General features: G+C 41.3%; 1 protein-coding gene across 1 annotated transcript in view; it reads right to left on the bottom strand.

Moving 5' to 3' along the window:
* The window catches only part of LOC124500937 (ankyrin repeat domain-containing protein 26-like), a 149,707-nt gene extending 131,313 nt beyond the window's left edge, over nt 1–18,394 (bottom strand). The window contains 8 exon segments of the mRNA XM_047064798.1: nt 327–344; nt 347–413; nt 415–449; nt 1,303–1,373; nt 5,369–5,475; nt 12,206–12,379; nt 12,541–12,655; nt 18,144–18,394. Of these exon segments, the coding sequence (XP_046920754.1) occupies nt 327–344; nt 347–413; nt 415–449; nt 1,303–1,373; nt 5,369–5,475; nt 12,206–12,379; nt 12,541–12,655; nt 18,144–18,394 (838 nt within the window).
* Between the last annotated feature and the right edge of the window lie 931 nt (nt 18,395–19,325).

Here is a 19,325-nt window from a genome sequence, read left to right as displayed (position 1 = left end):
TTATAATTTCTGGAGCCCAAGTTGCCCTATTTGAATACTTGCGAAGATAACATTTTGACTAATGGCAACAGAGTATCTTATTCTAACAAAATTACAGTGTCATGACAATTCTCCAACAAACAGAAGAAAACATTGTTCTAATGAAGTCAATATATCTTATTCTGGATTTGTTGTTGTTGTTTTTAAATGTTTATTTGTTTGAGAGATACAGAACATGCATGTACAGGGGAGGGGCAGAGAGAGAAGGAAAAGGCAAAATGCCACACAGGCTCTGAGCTGTCAGCAAGGAGCCTGACAGAGAAGTCTGACACAGGACTCCAACTCACCAACTGTGAGATGATGATGACCTGAGCTGAAATCAAGAGTTGGACACTTAACCGATGCAGCCACCCAAGCGCCCCTCTCATTCTGTCTTGATTTATGAGGAGTGAAGTTGATAATGGTGAGACCTTGTTGAGACAATATGTGAAATAACCTATGCCTCTCAACAAGGCATTGCTTTTCTTCAGTACTCTTGGAAGCTATCTGTAAAAAAACAATCTCATTGGCAGTGCTGCACACTAGCTAAGATTTGCAGTTCTTATTATTTGCCATTTGCTTATGGTACCAGGAAAGTACTGTAGAATTCCCAGTTTGAGGGCTGGTTCATTTTTTAATGAGACAAATCGCTAGGTAACAATATTTACTAAATATAATCCATTTGTAAACATTTTATAAAAGATCCATTTTTATAACAAGTGCAATTTGTTACAATATGTTTATGGAGGAAACATAAAACATACTAACTTATCAATCTTTTTTCCTCTGGGCACCTGGATGGCTCAGTTGGTGAAGCATCTGACCTTGGCTCAGGTCATGATCTCGCAGCTCACGAGTTCGAACCCCACAAGGGCTCTCTGCTGTCAGTGGTGGAGCCTGCTTTGGATCCTCTGTCTACCTTCCTCTGTCCCTCTCCTGCTCTCTCTCTCTCTCTCTCTCTCTCTCTCAAAATTAAATAAACAGTTAACAAAGCATTTTCGTATTTATTACACAAAGATGTCACATGGTATTTTAGGGGTCATGACTAAAATAATGAATTTCTTTTCAGATAATACTGCCTCATATTTTCAATTACCTACAGTTAACTTCTTAAATAATTCTGAACATTAGACTATAAAGAGAGAAATTAAGAAAGAAAAAAATATACATGCAATTTACACATTGGTGTTCTTTTCTTCATTGTTCTTTCATTATCAAAACACCCTTACTCTGACTTTACTTATGTTAGGACCACCAAGAGCAATTCACTATGTAAAGTCTTACCAGGATGGCTGTTTTGCAAAGAATTTTTAAGCATGATTTCTTCTTTATGTCGGCAAATTATTTCGTAACTGCTATGTATAAAAAAGGGTGATAAATAATATTACTATCTTAACGCTGATATGAAAAACATTTACCAAATACATCAAATTCTTAGAGTATTTCAAATAATATCAGAGCAAATATCAAAACTTTAATTACCCCATATACTTCAAATTTGTACGTTCTAGAAGCTTTTCATTAAGTCTGTACTTAAAGAAGAAAAAAACAGGAAGATGAACCAGTCATGAATTGAGGGCATTCTAGCTTAGTAAATTAGAACTAGCTTGCCAGGGGCACCTGGGTAGTTAAGCATCCAACTTTAGCTCAGGTCATGATGTCACGGTTTATGGCTTTGAGCCCCACGTTGGGCTCTGTGCTGATAGCGCAGAGCCTGGAGCCTGCTTCGGATTCTGTGTCTTCCTCTCTCTCTGCAACCACCCCCCACCCCAGCTCGTACTCCGTCTCCCTCTATCAAAAGCAAATACACATCAAATAGAAATGAGAATAATTAGAATTCGCTTGCCAGAATGGAAAGTGTTTGGAACTCAGAAGTCCTAGCTCTATAACCTATAGCTATTTGTTCTTGGAGAAGCCACTTCTCTTTGGCTCAAAATCTCCCTCTATAAAACAAGGGAAATTACTGCCTTATTTTACAAGGTTGATAAGAGGATTTAATGAGATATTATACCCAAAACATGGCCTCTCAGGTCATGGCCTCTTAGGTGATGCTCATTACTCTGGGAAGGGCAAGATGAGACTTCCATGACTTCAGAAATAGATGCTCCACAGGATTTAAACCGGTGGTCCAGGGGCACCTGGGTGGCTCAGTCCGTTGGGCATCCAACTCTTGATCTCAGCTTGGGTCTTGATCTCAGGCTCGTGAGTTCAAGCCCCATGTTGGACTCCACGCTGGGCTTGGAGCCTACTTAAAAAAAGGCAGGGGTACAGATCTGCTAACAAAGGAGAAAGAGAAGTCCGATCTCTTCCTGCAGCATCATTTGAACCTCTCTGACAGCTTAGAATGGTCCCAACTAACATCTTCTGGCAAAAAACAACAACAACAACAACAACAACAACAACAAACAAAAAAACAAGATCCTAAAAGGGTAACTCATGAGGAAAGTCTAGGCTAAGATATAGGTTCCACATAAGGTCGTTGAGTGTGGAGGGACAGGGGTGTATGGAGAAAGCCAGGAGGCCCAGCTGCCCAAACAGGGTGCTGGTGCTTTGGGATAGCTGCTGAGCATATGTGCATGTGCAGTGAACAAAGAAACTTTGTAGCTTTGAAATCTAAGTGTGGAACACCATGAAGACTGAAAACTGGATCAGCAAGGGAATCCTGGGAGTAAAGGTCAATCACGACCTGACTGCAGCACCAGTTTCAACAGCAATGCTGCAGCAACAGAATCAAAGGAAACTGTAGAATGATCAGGATGTCCTTTTTTCCCCTCCAAATGACTTGTGAAAGAGGACTGTCTCTTTGGTCTTAGGGTGCTCCTTAGGTTCTTGGAAAATTCAAGGGACAGAGTACAGGAGATAGCCCTCAAAGGAAAGTAGAGGGTCTTCTACAAAACTGAACATGTCAAGACCCAAGTTACTAGTTAGAAAACACAGATGTAACATTATTTGTGTCCCATGCAGAGGGGTTATACTTGAAATGAAATGGATAATGTTAGGATCCTGGAGGATAAAGGTCTCAAAAGTCCTGAGATAAAGAATCCTGCACACATTCCTTCTTCCAACTAGTCTAGTCCTTTGCTTGATTTCTGGCTAATGTTGTGGACTAACCGACTGCCATTCCAAAACTGCCTGAACAAACTACGAAATCCCATCTGTTACATATGAAGTTAACAGTTAAATTATTTTAAACCTCAGTTTAGTAATAACTAGCATTTTAATACAAACACTTACAGATTAAAACCCTTAATATAAGCATATTCATCTGCAGCCCATCCATATACATCTTGAGGAAAGGGATCAATACCTTGCTGAAGAAGAAGCCTGACTACATTTGTTGAGTCATAATTTACAGCAAGCATGAAGGCTGTTCTAAAATAACAGAGATAACTTCACTCTTAGGAATTGAGAGTTATTTAAACAGCTAATTTGATATACTTTATCAGGGTAATATCTTGCCTATCTGTTCAGAATCGACCATTTACATGTTTCAGTGTTCATCTGTGTAAATGATCTCCAAGAGTAAAATGAAGGGACAAAAAGGAAGCTTCTTGTCCCACTTGGGTAATGTATTATAGACTTGCTAATTTAACGTCGTTTGATAAACAAGAAACTATGCTAGGTCACTTATCTGAATAGGTAAAGATTTAAAAAAAAATAATTCCCCACGTCTTCCTTAATCTGATACAGTGCACTTCAAAGCCATCTAGAGGTCAAGAAAGTATAAAAACTATCTGCAGGCTTAAAATGATAATATTTTAATGCGAATGCTAACAAAAGAGGCATAAATACAGTTAACGATGCTGATAAGCATATGGTAGGCACTAAATTAAATGCTATGTATATAAAATATTATTTACGCACAACCACCCTTGAAGGATATATTATTATCCTCCTTTTCATATCAGGAAACATATTTAGTGATGATACGTAACACTCCCAAGGTCACAACACCTAGCCAGTAGGAAAGCTATGAATCAACTTAGTCTTGGGTGAATCTAAAGCACATCTCTTCCTTCTTTATCACCCACCTATAACTTATCCTCATTAAAGGATAAGTCTATACAGTTAAAGTTATCTTTCATCTTTCTACTCCTACCAATTGAAAGTAAAATCAAAAGTACATATACTGGACATGAAAAAGGATAAAACCTGATGAGACTTGGTAATAGTAATTAATCATCACTTAGAGATCACCTAACGACATCAGTATTACTCAAAAAAAAAAAAAACAATTTAAAGAAAAGCGTCATCCAAAGGACACAACTCCTATTTATGTTTAATATGCATCTTTTTTTAACATTTATTTGCTTTTGAGAGACAGAGCTCAAGCAAGGAGAGGGAGAGAGAGCGGGATACACAGAATCCAAAGCAGCTCCAGGCTCCAAGCTGTCAGCACAGAGCCCGGCGTGGGGCTCGAACCCACGAACCATGACATCATGTCCACAGCCAAAGTCATAGACTTAACCAACTGAGACACCCAGGCACCCCAATATACATCTTTGAAGGAAAAATGTATATGAAGTAGAAATTCTTTCTTTTTTAAGTTTATTTACGATTTATTTTGAGAAAGAGAGAGAGAGCACACGAGAGTGTGTGCAAGGGGCAGAGACACAGAGAGAGAGAGAGAAAGAGAGAGAGAGACAAGAGAGAGAGACAGAGAGAGACAGAGAGAGAGAAGGAGATATTGAGAATCCGAAGCAGGCTCTGCACTGTCAGCACAGAACCTGATGTGGGGTTCAACCCATGAACTATGAGATGATCACCTGAGCCAAAGTCGGATGCTTAACCAGCTGAGCCACCCAAGTGCCTCTATGAAGTAGAAGTGTAAAAAATACCATAAAAGGGTTAAGAAGGCCAATATTGTGCCATTAAGTAAATTAAGAGCTGAGAGTCCACCCTTTATAAAACTAAAATGAAATCCCTTTAGTTAACACAAAATCATGTGGCAGAAAAAAAAACAAAAAACAAACAAACAAACAAAAAACATTGCAGGAGCAACTGGATGACTCAGTTGGTTAAGCATCAGACTCTTGACCTCAGCTCGGGTCTTGATCTCAGAGTCATGAGTTCAGGCCCAGCGTTGGACTCCACGCCGAACATGGAACCTACTTAAAAATAAACACTGCAAATGACATGGGTCAACATCATCAACGAATATGAATTCTGCTATACCCTGTTCTTCATGTTGCCCAGTCAGAATAATTGCTTTCTACCTAACTGGTGATGTGTTGATATTTTTCACTATATAATTATAAATTAGTCTTCTTCTTCTGAAGTTAATCTTCCTGACTTGAATAATTATTACCACTGTAGAACCATACTAAGGTTTAAAAGAAAACTACTGCACCTTTTTAATTTATCCTCTGCATGTATATTTGCTGCCTTTTCTACCAGAACTTCCACTATTTGCTGTTTGTTTTCATTTACAGCAACTAGAAGTGGTGTGATGTTATCCTGTAAAAGAGCAAAAACAATTTAGAATTTACAAAATTATACCTTTCCATACGGAATTTTAAAACATACAAAAGATCCTCTAAACTTAAACATATAATACAAAAAGTAAATAAAAAATGGCCTCTTCCTTCCCACCACTGTGCTTTCACCTGCTGCTGCTTCTCTTTAAAATAGCCCTCCTCCACTGGGGCATCTGGGTGGCTCAGTTGGTTAAGTGACCAACTGCAGCTCAGGTCATGAGCTCAGGGTTTGTGAGTTCGATCCCTGCATTGTGCTCTATGCTGGCAGCGCACAGCCTGGAGCCTGTTCCAGATTCTCTCTCTCTCTCTCTCTCTCTCTCTCTCTCTCAAAAAGAAATACACATTAAAATTTGTTTTTAATAAAATAGCCCTTCTCCACCTTCTTCAACAGATTATATGAAGTCATTCTCCCAAACTCACTTCAAACACTCACTGGTTCCAAGATCGTTGCTTCTATCACAGTACTTATCATGGTATACTGTAGTTATTGTTCCCTATCTAAACCAAGTGCTTCTTGAGAGCAGGGGCTATTTCTTATCTCTGTATCTCGAAACTCCAAAACACAGCAGTATATGCTTTAAGTACTTTTACTGAATTAATAACCTAAATGATGATCTCTGGAGTAGTGTTTCTTAAATTATCTTCCAAAGAATACCTTCTTTGCCAGAAGGTAAGTACTATGTCCCAATGGAAAGATTTCATGATCATCTATGTTTGAGAAATATTAGAAAACTGCATTATATGTCTGGCATTACAGAAATCCATGTAAATCTGCTCAGTCCCCATTTGACAATCCTTTTTGTGGCAAACATTCACATTTGAGGAATCAGAGTTTCAGGGATATAGTTTGGAGAGATTTCCGATAAAGATGAAGCTTTTCCCCAAGTTATACAAACTTGCTTGTCTTCTGTCAGTGGTATCAGGATCCACTGACATCCGAGATGTCAACATAAGGCATCGCTGCTCCAAATGGGTCACCAAGGAGATGGGCTCAGAACTCCAAGAGTTAAGCTTCAAATGAACTTTGATTACTTAATATTAAATAGCCCATGGGCTTTCTCCTATTATAAAATGCTAAATTTTTTTTAATTTTTTTAACGTTTTTATTTTTATTATTTTTTTTTTAATTTTTTAAACGTTTTTTATTTATTTTTGGGACAGAGAGAGACAGAGCATGAACGGGCGAGGGGCAGAGAGAGAGGGAGACACAGAATCGGAAACAGGCTCCAGGCTCCGAGCCATCAGCCCAGAGCCTGACGCGGGGCTCGAACTCACGGACCGTGAGATCGTGACCTGGCTGAAGTCGGACGCTTAACCGACTGCGCCACCCAGGCGCCCCTTTTTATTTTTATTTTTGAGACAGAGAGAGACAGAGCATGAACGGGGGAGGGTCAGAGAGAGGGAGACACAGAATCTGAAACAGGCTCCAGGCTCCGAGCTGTCAGCACAGAGCCCGACGCGGGGCTCGAACTCACGAACCGTGAGATCATGACCTGAGCTGAAGTCAGCCGCTTAACCGACTGAGCCACCCAGGCGCCCCAAAAATGCTAAATTTTTATCTTAACCCTTAGGAAGCTCCATATGAAATTTTATTGTCAATTATAATAATCCTGGGACCCTAATACATATCTACTTCTAAAAAAATCTGTATTCTAGTTGTATTCCAGTTTCCACTGGAATAGCTACTTACTTTATATTTTAGGCAAAATATAAATTGGAAATAAAAATATAATGGCTTATCAATAAAAATTCAAACACTGATTTATACAGATCATTTTTAGCATAATGAAAGTGACTACATTATTTGCATTTTTAGGGAACAATGCTGAGGAGAAAGAGAATATTGTCTGCAATAGGCATAACCTATTCAACTGTAACCATGATTAATCTAATACGGTTTGCAAATATTCCAATAGGAATACGATTATTCAAATTTTGTTTCTTTTAATGTTTATTTATTTTTGACAGAGAGAGACAGAGCCTGAGCGGGCAAGGGGCAGAGAGAGAGGGAGACACAGAATCCGAAGCAGGCTACAGTCTCTGAGCTGTCAGCACAGAGCCCCACACGGGGCTCAAACTCACAGACAGCGAGATCATGACCTGAGCCGAAGTCGGACGCTCAACCGACTGAGCCACCCAGGCACCCCAGGAATACGATTATTCATAGTACACAGAAGGAAAAAGTGTCTTGTTTTCAAACTAACTTATGGGGCACCTGGGTGGCTCAGCCAGTTAAAAGGCCGACTTCGGTTCAGGTCATGATGTCATGGTTTGTGAGTTCAAGCCCTGCATTGGGCTCTATGCTGACAGCTCAGCCTGGAGCCTGCTTGGGATTCTGTGTCTCCCTTTCTCTCTGCCCCTCCCCCACTCATGCATGTGGTCTCTCTCCTTCAAAAATCAATAAACGTTAAAAAAATGAATACAATACAAAAACAACTTAGAAAGTCTAACTTGGAAAATTCAATCCTATTCCGAAGACATTAACATAAAATACAAAATATATATTATAAATTAATATGGATTGCCTTGAAAACCTTGAAATCTTTATCAAAATAGACCATAAAACAGAGGCGCCTGGGTAGCTCAGTCAGTTAAGCATCTGACTCTTGACTTTGGCTCCAGTCATGGTCTCATGATTCATGAGTTCAAACCCAGTGCCTCCGAGGGATTCTCTCTCTCTCTTTGTCAAAATTAACTTTAAAAAAAAATTACCAAGGTTTCTTTGTGTCCAAAAGAGATCTGATTAGCGCAGTCTAAAATATATATATATATACTCATATATATACATATATATGTATATATATGTATATATGTGTGTGTATAAATATATGTGTGTGTGTGTTTGTGTGTGTGTGTGTGTATACACACACACACACACACACACACATATATATATATATATATATATATATATATATATCATAAAACAGTAATTGTAAACGCAATGCTTATGGAGGCAAAGTAGGTGACTCGAGTAAGTGAAGAACCTAAGTGGGGACAGTAGCAAACTGGAGACACCCATACCTCATATAAAAAGGTCAGCCGCTGGAATGCATACCAAACAGTAATATGGGCTCAAAGTACCAGGTATGATTCTATAAGAAAAGACTGAAATCCAGATTTCTGCATGAGTGTCATAATTTTAAATGTTGACTCAATGTATGGAGGAAACGAAACACATCCAGGGGCCAAATTTAGTCCATAGCCCACGGGTATTTTGGTTGTGCATAAAGCATATATTTGTATGTAAATCTTTCCTGAAGTATCAGTATCACGTTTTACCAAAAACTTAGGCCCCAACATGTAATAAAAAGTGCTATTAAGACTCATAAGAGGGGAGCCTGGGTGGCTTAGTCAGTTGAGCATCTGATGCTTGACTTCAGCTCAGGTCATGATCCCAGAGTTGTGGGACTGAGTCCTGCATCAAGCTTGGCACTGAGCTTGGAGCCTGCTTGAGGTTCTCCCTCTCTCCCTCTGCCCTTCTCCCCCACTCACACTCTCTCTGTCTAAAAGAATCACAACAAAAAGACTCGTAACACCCACCTTAAGAATTTTTCCAACGCTTATTAAAACTGCAATCTATCTGTGTTTAATTCTCCCAGACTGTTAATCAAATAGACAAATTAGTTCACAACTATGCTGAAACTAAATTATGAAAACAATTCCCAACTGTATTGTCACTAACTGCATTTCCATGTTTAAAACTACCATTTGGATTATGCCAGGGCTATATGAATTTAACAGACATCATAAGACAGTTGGTCACATAGCTTCAACTAATAAAGAAGATTCAAGATTTTCTCCTATTGCAATCAGGAAAACACTGCTTGTAATAACCAAGTGGCTATGAATATGAGAGAGAGAGAGAGAGAGAAAGAGAGAGAGAGAGCAAGCGTGAGCGAGTGGGGGAGGGGCAGGGAGAGAGACTCTCATGTGTCTCTGCACCATCAGTGCAGAGCCCAATGTGGGGCTCGAACTCACAAACCATGAGATCACAACCTGAGTGGAAGTCGGACGCTTAATCAACTGAAAAACCTGGGTACCCCTCCATTCAGTAGTTAGCTTCTTTTAAATTTTTTTTAAATGTCCACTTTTTGTGGAAGAGAGAGAAAGAGCACGAGCAGGGGAGGGGCAAAAAGAGAGGGAGACTACAGAATATGAAGCAGGCTCCAGGCTCTGTCTAAGCTGTCAGCACAGAGCCCAACACGGGGCTAGAACTTGTGAACTGTGAGATGATGACCTGAGCCTGAAGTCAGACGCTTAACCGACTGAGCCACCCACACACCCCAGTAGTTCTTAACCAAGAGTTGTAGCACAGTCTCAAAAAAAATATTTCTAAATATCCATGTCTATGTATACATGTTACTAGATTTACTCAAACTCTTCAGGAGAGAGTTTAGGCTTGTTAAAAAAAAATTGAAACTTCCCAGGGCACGGGGATTCACCACCACAATTCTAGCTGAGAGTGGTGCAGCAGACAATCACATCAGTCTCATCTATGTGGCCAACTCCCTCTATCATTTGAAGATTTAGCCAAAAGAATGACTTATCAAAACTGCATTTAATTTCCCTGAGCAGAGGTAGAACAGGGACTAAATGTAAAGTCAAAATGCAACTTGATTGCATTACTTTTAAACTTCTTACTTCCCATCAAGATATTCTAGATTTCAGAGCAGAGTTTAGACTCTTACCTAAGTGGCTGTTTCTGCCAGAATAGGATTATATGACAGTTAATTATTTGTTCTTTCTTCTCATTGCCCACGTAATCAACCACCTGTTCACTGCCAATCTGATTTCTTCTGAGTCCTCCTACACTTGGTCTCCAGGCAGGTTTGCAACTCACTGTTTCCCTAAGTAACAATTATTCCCCTCAAAAATTGAAGACTCCTTGACTAAACATATAAACTGAAGGGGAAAAAAAAACCAATAAAACAAACAGCCTCTTCTTGTTATTTTATCTCACTTGTCAAATTTCCAAATTGGCCTACTTAGTTCTGACTGCTCCCTCCTTTCCCCTTTTTTCTCTTAAGCCTTGGCCAATAAAAGATAAATCCCATTTTTATAAATCACTTTTTTTATCAGATAGGAACTTGTCAACAGCAGCGATGTTTTTTATTGTAAAATGCATTTGTTTTCTTTGAGGTTTAAGACAAAGCCTAGGGCAAATTTTGCTTTCCTGTGTTGTTTTTCACTAAAAAAAAATTGGATGGGAAAAATATTTGAAAACAAAATAAGTTTTACCTTTAACAAATATATTGTTTTCATAAATATTTGCCATAAATACATAAAACAAAGCAGTATTCTCTGTTTCTTTAGAAGTATCCTGGGGCGCCTGGGTGGCGCAGTCGGTTAAGCGTCCGACTTCAGCCAGGTCACGATCTCGCGGTCCGGGAGTTCGAGCCCCGCCTCAGGCTCTGGGCTGATGGCTCAGAGCCTGGAGCCTGTTTCCGATTCTGTGTCTCCCTCTCTCTCTGCCCCTCGCCCGTTCATGCTCTGTCTCTCTCTGTCCCAAAAATAAATAAACGTTGAAAAAAAATTAAAAAAAAAAAAAAAGAAGTATCCTCATTTAAAGTGAAATCTTAGGGGTGCCTAGGTGGCTCAGTTGGTAGAGCATCCAACTTCGGCTCAGGTCTTAATCTCATGGCTCATGAGTTCATGCCCTGCATTGGGCTCTGTGCTGACAGCTGGGAGCCTGGAGCCTGCTTCAGATTCTGTGTCTCCCTCTCTCTGCCCTTCTCCCCCTCTTGTTCTGTCTCTGTCTCTCTCTCTCTCTGTCTCTCTGTCTCTCTCAAAAATAAATAAAATCTAAGAAGAAAGGAAGGAAGGAAGGAAGGAAGGAAGGAAGGAAGGGAGGAAGAAGAAATCTTAGATAAATAAGTTATTGCCAAATATTTTCATTCAGGGAATCCTTGAACTTCCATATACATAAAATTGACCCTGCCCGTGTCAACCAAGGGTGTTCCTCTAGGGGCTTCAGCAGTGAAAGGTAATGCATGTCAAAGAAAAGGAAGGTGGGCCAGCAAGTGTGGCCATCATCTACTCCCCATGTACAGCTACAACCCTGCTGAGGAGCTACACAAGGTTGAGCAGGAGCTTCTCTCTGAAGTGGGACACCCCAACATGGTACATGGCTGGCCGAGTGGCTACCAACACAAGTAGATGCCTTTGCTGGATGTCAAGACATGACCTGACCCCAATGCCCTCATCTTCAGAGCACCGGGGCCTGCAGTGCCCAGCACCTACAACCTGCTGCTTTCTCCTCCCGCTTGCACACATCCAAGCTCTCCCTGCTGGGTCTGGGTCTCCATTCCTCCTCCCACCTATCCCCAGCAGCACCCCTTGCCTAAGCCCCTGCATAGCACCCAGCCTCCATCATCACCTCACTCCCCTCCAGACCTCTAGTCCTTTATAGGCTCTGAGACTACCATCCACTTGTAGGCACTAATGGAAACATTTTCTTTCTGGGGTGGAAGGGTGGCTGGGAGATACAACTTTGCCCTTTCTGTGGGCACTACCTTTTTCTAGCCCTCCCTGACTTGGCATTGGAGTTATTTCCATGATGACAGGGCCTGAGGTATAGAATTCAGTGAGTGTGTGTGTGTGTGTGTGTGTGTGTGTGTGTGTGTGTGTGAAATAAAACATTTTGAGGCTAAAATATTCATGTATATATATATATAAAATTTCAAATAATGTATAAATTAGTTCTTTACCTTATTTCTTGCTTCAGTATTCGCATTGTATAGCAGCAGCTTCTCTATTATGGATATATTATCACCAAAGGCCGCATAGTGGAGAGCAGTGTTGCCACTCACATCCCTAATATTTGGATCGGCACCATTTTCCAATAGTATGTTTACACATTTCTCTTCATGGCACTGTACGGCCTGTCAGTGATATGCCAAGAAACAGAGTGTAAATTCTGAGAATTTAAAGTAAGCATGCCACAGGTTTCACCAATTCGTTTTGTTTCAAGGCAATAATTTCATTTTCATTCTAAGTAATGACATCAAATCCATCTCAGGCAGACATAGCTGGTACTACATACCTTCATGAGAGCTGTCCTGTTTTCATGATCACAGAGGTTAAGATGACATTTCCTCTCTACTAGGAGGGTCACCACTTCTGGATGACCATTGGCACAGGCCAAATGGAGAGCAGTCCTAAAAAAGTGAGAGGACTTTTTAGGAAATGATAGTGCACTCTCTCAAAACTTGCAGTTAATTCAGGAAATTGTAAACATTAAGTAGCATGTTATTCCTATGCCTCCAAAACAAAGATTCAGTTTTCTCCTGGAGAAAGTACAATATTTAGTAGTGATTACTCATCACACTAATAAAAGAGCAGCCTGTTTGAAGAGAAAGAGCATGACCTCGGGATTCAGCTCCACTTGGGTTTGAACCCTAGTTTAACTCTGTCACTCACTAGTTATTGCTTAGACTTATCCTCAATGTCCTCAACAAAAGGGGATAAAAATAGTAGTTGTCTCGTGTCACCTGGCTAGCTCAGTCTGAAGAGCATGTAACTTTTGATCTCAGGGTCGTGAGTTTGAAGCCCCACAGTAGGTGTAGAGATTGGTAAAAAAAAAAAAAAAAAAAAAAAGATAATAATAAAATAAAATGCCATGAAATAAAATAAAATAAAATAAAATAAAATAAAATAAAATACTGAGTAGTTATCTCACAAGACCTCGTTGTGATGCTTAAATGAGGATCTATGCAAGTATTTAGAACACTTCCTAGCACAAATAACATCTCAATAGTTGTTGGATAATATAATTTTTACAATTACTACTGCTTTACATAGACAACACTTCAATTAGCTACCTTGATACAATTACACCTACTTTGCAGATATGTTTTAAGGATTAGCAAGAATAGTGCATTTCAATGATTCTAAGATGCTTATTTTGTCACATTTTAATATCTCTGACATTGGAATGCAATTTATAACTCAAAATGTCTTACAACTGTAAATGGCAGGACTTTAAAAAAATAATTGGTATACCAAATAGTGGGACACCATAGAATCTTGGTGCCTTCCATTATGTGAAATGATGGTATATACAATAGGTCTATTGCAGTTCTAGTCATATGATTGGCACTTAAAGAAATTTTAGTTCTGAAAAGCATTATAGGAAAAGAGGACTAAATTAAAAAAAGGAAAACATTTTTAAGAACTTCTTACTTTGCTTCTCAAGAAAGTTTAAGCCACAGGAAACTCAGGATTCCAATGACTAGGAACAGTTCATTTTATTAAATATTGAGGTCTACAGACTGTACGAAAATCAAGTATTTCCAGCGATCGATATTAGTAGTTACTACTCTCATAAATTTCAGAAGGTCAGGTAAAGCTTATCTTTTACAATTTCCTATCTTCAGAAACTTTGAAAGGAAGGAGGAAAACTTCCCATTGAGATTAAGTCCTAATACTTCAATGTAAAATTTCTCATCTTAGGGGTGCCTTGCCGGCTCAGTCAGTAGAGCATGGGACCTTGATCTCAGGGTTGTAAATTTGAGCCCCCGATGGGTATAGAGATTACTTAAAAATAAAATCTGGCGCAGAGCCTGCTTTAGATGCTCTGTCCCTCCTCTCCCTTTCCCCCTCCCCCTGCTCATGCTTTCACCCTCAACAATAAATAACACTTAAAACATAGCAATAGCACTGCTAGGAATCTACCCAAGGGATACAGGAGTACTGATGCATAGGGGCACTTGTACCCCAATGTTCATAGCAGCACTCTCAACAATAGCCAAATTATGGAAAGAGCCTAAATGTCCATCAACTGATGAATGGATAAAGAAATTGTGGTTTATATACACAATGGAATACTACGTGGCAATGAGAAAAAATGAAATATGGCCTTTTGTAGCAACGTGGATGGAACTGGAGAGTGTGATGCTAAGTGAAATAAGCCATACAGAGAAAGACAGATACCATATGGTTTCACTCTTATGTGGATCCTGAGAAACTTAACAGGAACCCACGGGGGAGGGGAAGGAAAAAAAAAAAAAAAAAGGACGTTAGAGTGGGAGAGAGCCAAAGCATAAGAGACTGTTAAAAACTGAGAACAAACTGAGGGTTGATGGGGGGTGGGAGGGAGGGGCGGGTGGGTGATGGGTATTGAGGAGGGCACCTTTTGGGATGAGCACTGGGTGTTGTATGGAAACCAATTTGTCAATAAACTTCATAAAAAAAAACATAAAGTAAACAAGATAAAAGCTGGGGCACCTGGGTGGCTCAGTCTGTTAAGCGTGCAGCTCTTGATCTGGGCTCAAGTCATGATCTCATGTTCACTGGCTCAAGCCCCGTGCTGGGACTCTTTGAAAAGTGTATTGGAAAAGTTCCTGCTTTCAGCACGGGGCCTGCTTGGGATTCTCTCTCTGTCCTTCCATTCCCCCCACCCCCACCCCACCCCATCCCTCTCAAAAATAAATAAATAAACTTAAAAAATAATATCTTTAGAAAATAAATAAATAAAATTCCTCATCTTGCTCATACTGTGCAAAATAAAGTCTTTGAGAACAAAAGAATCTTGGGTAGAGTATGTCCGCTATATAATATATGTGCAGGTTCTAGGTGATAAATAAACAGATGGAAAGAGTGGATAAATACATTTGGAGAGTTCAATATTTTTAAAGAAAAGGTATATAAAGGAAAGCATACTTCTGAAACAGTAAATAATCCCTTATATTTGCTAGGTCTTATTTTTTTCATAAGCACACAACTAATATATTTTATTTTCATGATTAATATAAATCATTTACCTATTACACATAATAAAGCTACCTATAACAGAAAACTTATGTATATGCTTAATATATGCATAATAAAATCTACAAGTGCAAATAAAAATATTCCCTTTACTTCTGAAGAGGCCAAAAGCTGTCCAAATGTGCCAATCCTCAAAAAACATTTTAATTAACTCACTTTTCTTTTTTTTTTCAACGTTTATTTATTTTTGGGACAGAGAGAGACAGAGCATGAACGGGCGAGGGGCAGAGAGAGAGGGAGACACAGAATCGGAAACAGGCTCCAGGCTCTGAACCATCAGCCCAGAGCCTGACGCGGGGCTCGAACTCACGGACCGCGAGATCGTGACCTGGCTGAAGTCGGACGCTTAACCGACTGCGCCACCCAGGCGCCCCAATTAACTCACTTTTCTTATTTTACATCCAAAAATATTTTTTAACACAAAGTGAGAAATTATTTTTATGTATATAAGATCAATATTCTTGCTCTTCTCCAGGATCACTTCAACGACAATAAACCCTTTCTGTTGATAATAAACTTTTAATAGGACCTTTATACACCTTTTCCTGTAGAAAGCACAGATTTTCTTTGAAGGCAAAGAAAAATGCATGTAAATACAAAGGCTCAGAAATAACAAATGTCGTCACATTTTGTGCATTTTTGGGCTTAACATAAAACCGTAGTCTGCTTGTGTGTACCTATGATCACACTGATTTTTGTTCTCACTTAATGATCCACTAAAGCACAGCTCTGCATCTCTGTGTATATCTATTATCTATGCCACTTTCAATGATCACATATCCATCTTAGGGATGTAATGACATTTACTTATAAAAGCCATTATACGAGTTCTTCTTAATACATTGCTATTTTAAATAGTGCTGAGAAAAGCAAAATGTATGTCATTTATCTCTAGTGATTTCCTAAAGATATTTTAGTACAAATAAAATTGATGGGTAAAAGGAATACCTATTTTTTAAATGTGGTACTTACACCAAATTGTCTATTGGAAAGTCGAAAACAAACTTTAAGCGGCAGTATAAGCACCATCACTCTATTTTCACAAAGGTTGTAGATGGAAAAGTGTATTTCAGTCCCTTTTTCACTTAAATTTCTTTTTTCCCAGGGACACTATATTTCCCTATGTCCACTGGTCCCTTGTAGATATGCAAAGAAATACTTTGCACGATTTCAAATTACAGGTTTTTGTTCGTTTTGATTTCAAAGACTTCCCTGTAAAACGAAGATAGATTCTGTTGTCTGATACAAATATGTTGTAAATATTTGCAAGTGCATTGTCTTTTATTTTAATAATATTATTTTCTGATAGAGGCTTTTAGTTTTTTATGTTGCTAAATCAATCTCCAGAATTCTTGATTTAAAAAAATATTTTTTAATATTTATTTATTTTTCGGAGACAGAGACACAGCGTGCAAGCAAGGGAGGGGCAGAGAGAGAGGGAGACACAGAATCTGAGCTGTCAGCACAGAGCCTGAAGCGGGGCTCGAACCCACAAAGCACGGATCATGACCTGGGCCAAAGTCAGATCGCTTAACCGACTGAGCCACCCAGGGGCCCCAATTTTTTTTTTGAGAGATAGAAATAGAGAAATAGAGAGAGAGAGAGAGAGAGAGAGAGAGAGAGGCGCAACACAGAATCCCAAGCATGTTCCACATTGACAGCAGGGAGCCCATCGAAGGGCTTGAACCCACGAACACCTGAGATTATGACTTGAGCCGAAATCAAGATTCAGAGGCTTAACTGACTGAGCCACCCAGGCACCCCCCAAAAGTCTTGCTTTTCAAGTCATTCTTAGGATGGGTAAATAGGCATTTGTGGGATATTTTTCTGTTACTTTTCTTATTTTGCATATTACAATTTTTAAATTGATATCCCATCTGGAACTTATTTTAGGGAGATAAAATGCTAACAAGTGTTCTCCAAATCGGCTGTTTCTCCACTACTTATGAATAATTCACCTTCTCCTACTAATATGAAATGTCACCAGTATCAAATTCAAAAGTCTTGTGTATATTTGAGCGTTGGTCATGTTCTACTCTGCACCACTCCTTTATCTGTCTTTTCAGCTGTGTGTAAATGAATAATTTGTGGAAATTTCAGGTACATTTTGATATCTGGAAGGGCAAATCTACTTCCTATATAAAAACATAAGTTCTTAGGTTAATTCCAGTTCATTAGCATACAGTGTTCTATCAGTTTCAGATGTACAAGATAGTGAGTCCAAAAATTTCCTTAATGACATCACAAGAAGAGCATGTGTAGCTCAAAATTCTTAAAACCAGGATGCTTTCATTTGCTTTACCTAACACTGACAAATACAGGAAGGGTACACATTTTGAGAAAAAGGAGTCCTCCTATTCAGAGCCATCTTCCACTTCAAAATGTCCTTCCAAGGTCCCTCAGGAAATAGCACACACACCTAAGTGTACACAGACATAAACTGGATACTGGATTTTGTCCCAAGAATTTCTAGCCCAGAAGTTGATTACAGGAATTCTTTCTCCCATTATGCACTTTTCTATGACGTTATGGTATGAAAATGAGTCCATTAAAAACAACATGTTGTCGACACTTAATTTCGTGTGTATTACTATTGAAATTTGGGTAAATCACGTCAAACTTGAGAGTCAAGTGGTCTATTCAGGAATTAACGGGTACGTGCCAGGGCAGCTGAAGACTTTGTATTTGCCGCTCACGCTGTCGGCCTGGTGCTAGACCACGTAGGGTTCCCACGACCGAGGGGCAGTGGGACCTCAGGAGGGAAGAGAACCCAGCCCCCCGAGGGAGGGCTCGGATGCACAGGTAGAGCTAGGCCAGGTGTGCTCTTCTCCCAGGTCCCTCCCACCTCCTCCCTGCCAGCCTCCAAGCCCCTATTACCTGTTCATCTTGTCTCTATCATCCACGCCATTTTCCGCGAAGAACAGAATCTGCTGCACTTGCGCTGCGTTGCCCACGCAGGCAGCCTTGTGGATCTTTCTGAGATCTCTGTCTTGGACATGGTAACCCAGCAGCAAGTTGTCAGTTGTACTGTTCTTCTGCCCAACGCCCCTGCCCTGCCTCTGCAAGCCAGAAGCGGAGCCCAAGGGCGACATGCCCTTCTCCCTCCCGAACCGCCAAATCCTCTTCATTGCGAAGCCGGCGGGCTCCACAGAGACTTCACCCCGCCCTCCCTTTCCACTGCCTCCCGAGCCCAACACTAGCGCCGGAGACAGGCCAAACCCGCCTGGCCACAACACCCCAGCAGTGAGGATCCGCCTTTGGGTAGCTGCCACTTCTCAGTAACCGGCAACAAGGGATCCCGCCAAACACAAACGCGCTTGCGCACTTCAGAAGAGGCAACCAGTGCGCATGCGCACAGAGGTCTAACTGTCAACGGTACCCACAGCTCCGACGCGCCCCTCGCCAGGCCCAGCGCGGGGCAGCGAACAGAGGGGAGGGGGCTCCGGTGGGGGGTGGGGCGGGGTCCAAAGCCACGGAACCTAGCGGGAGCCGGCACCTCTGCTCGCCACGCTCGGGACTCGCCTCGGCACCCTTCTCGCCCCACGCGCGCCTCCCGAGGGGCCCCTCCCCCGCGCCGCGGCCCAGGGTGCAGCCAGGCGGCCCTGCCTGGACCGCGGGAAGGGGTGGAGGTGGGGGCGTGAGGAGGAGATAGGGGCCGGGCCCGGGGCCGCGACGCGGGCGAAGCCTGGAGCCCCCTGCAGCCGCCACCGGATCCCGGGATGGGACAAGAGACTGCGGCGGAAGCCAGCATCTCCCAGCCTGGGGCTCCGGGGGCCGCGGAGCCAAAGCCGCCGCCGCCGCCACCGCCGCCGCCGCCGCTGTTGCCTCTGCTGCTGAGACCAGGCTGGAGATGGGTGAGTTGACACTGGCGTCCCGGGGGACCCGCGCCACAGCCCCTCCATCCAGGCACTCCTAGCCCTCCGCCTTGAACTCCGCGCTGCCGGCCTAACCCCCCCCCCCCCGCACGCCTTCAGGGCTCCCACAGCCCCCTCCCTCCCTGAGCATGACCCTAGGGGCGGGAGCGGGAACCCCGGGCCCGGGGGTTGGGGGCTTCGAGAC

Source organism: Lynx rufus, unplaced genomic scaffold (genome assembly GCF_022079265.1).
Source record: "Lynx rufus isolate CCGP_SWC_20201006 ecotype Redwood Valley unplaced genomic scaffold, mLynRuf1.p SCAF_65, whole genome shotgun sequence".
Classification (NCBI taxonomy): domain Eukaryota; kingdom Metazoa; phylum Chordata; class Mammalia; order Carnivora; family Felidae; genus Lynx; species Lynx rufus.
The sequence above is the reverse complement of the archived record's forward strand: the minus strand, read 5'-3'. Positions and strand labels throughout refer to the sequence as shown.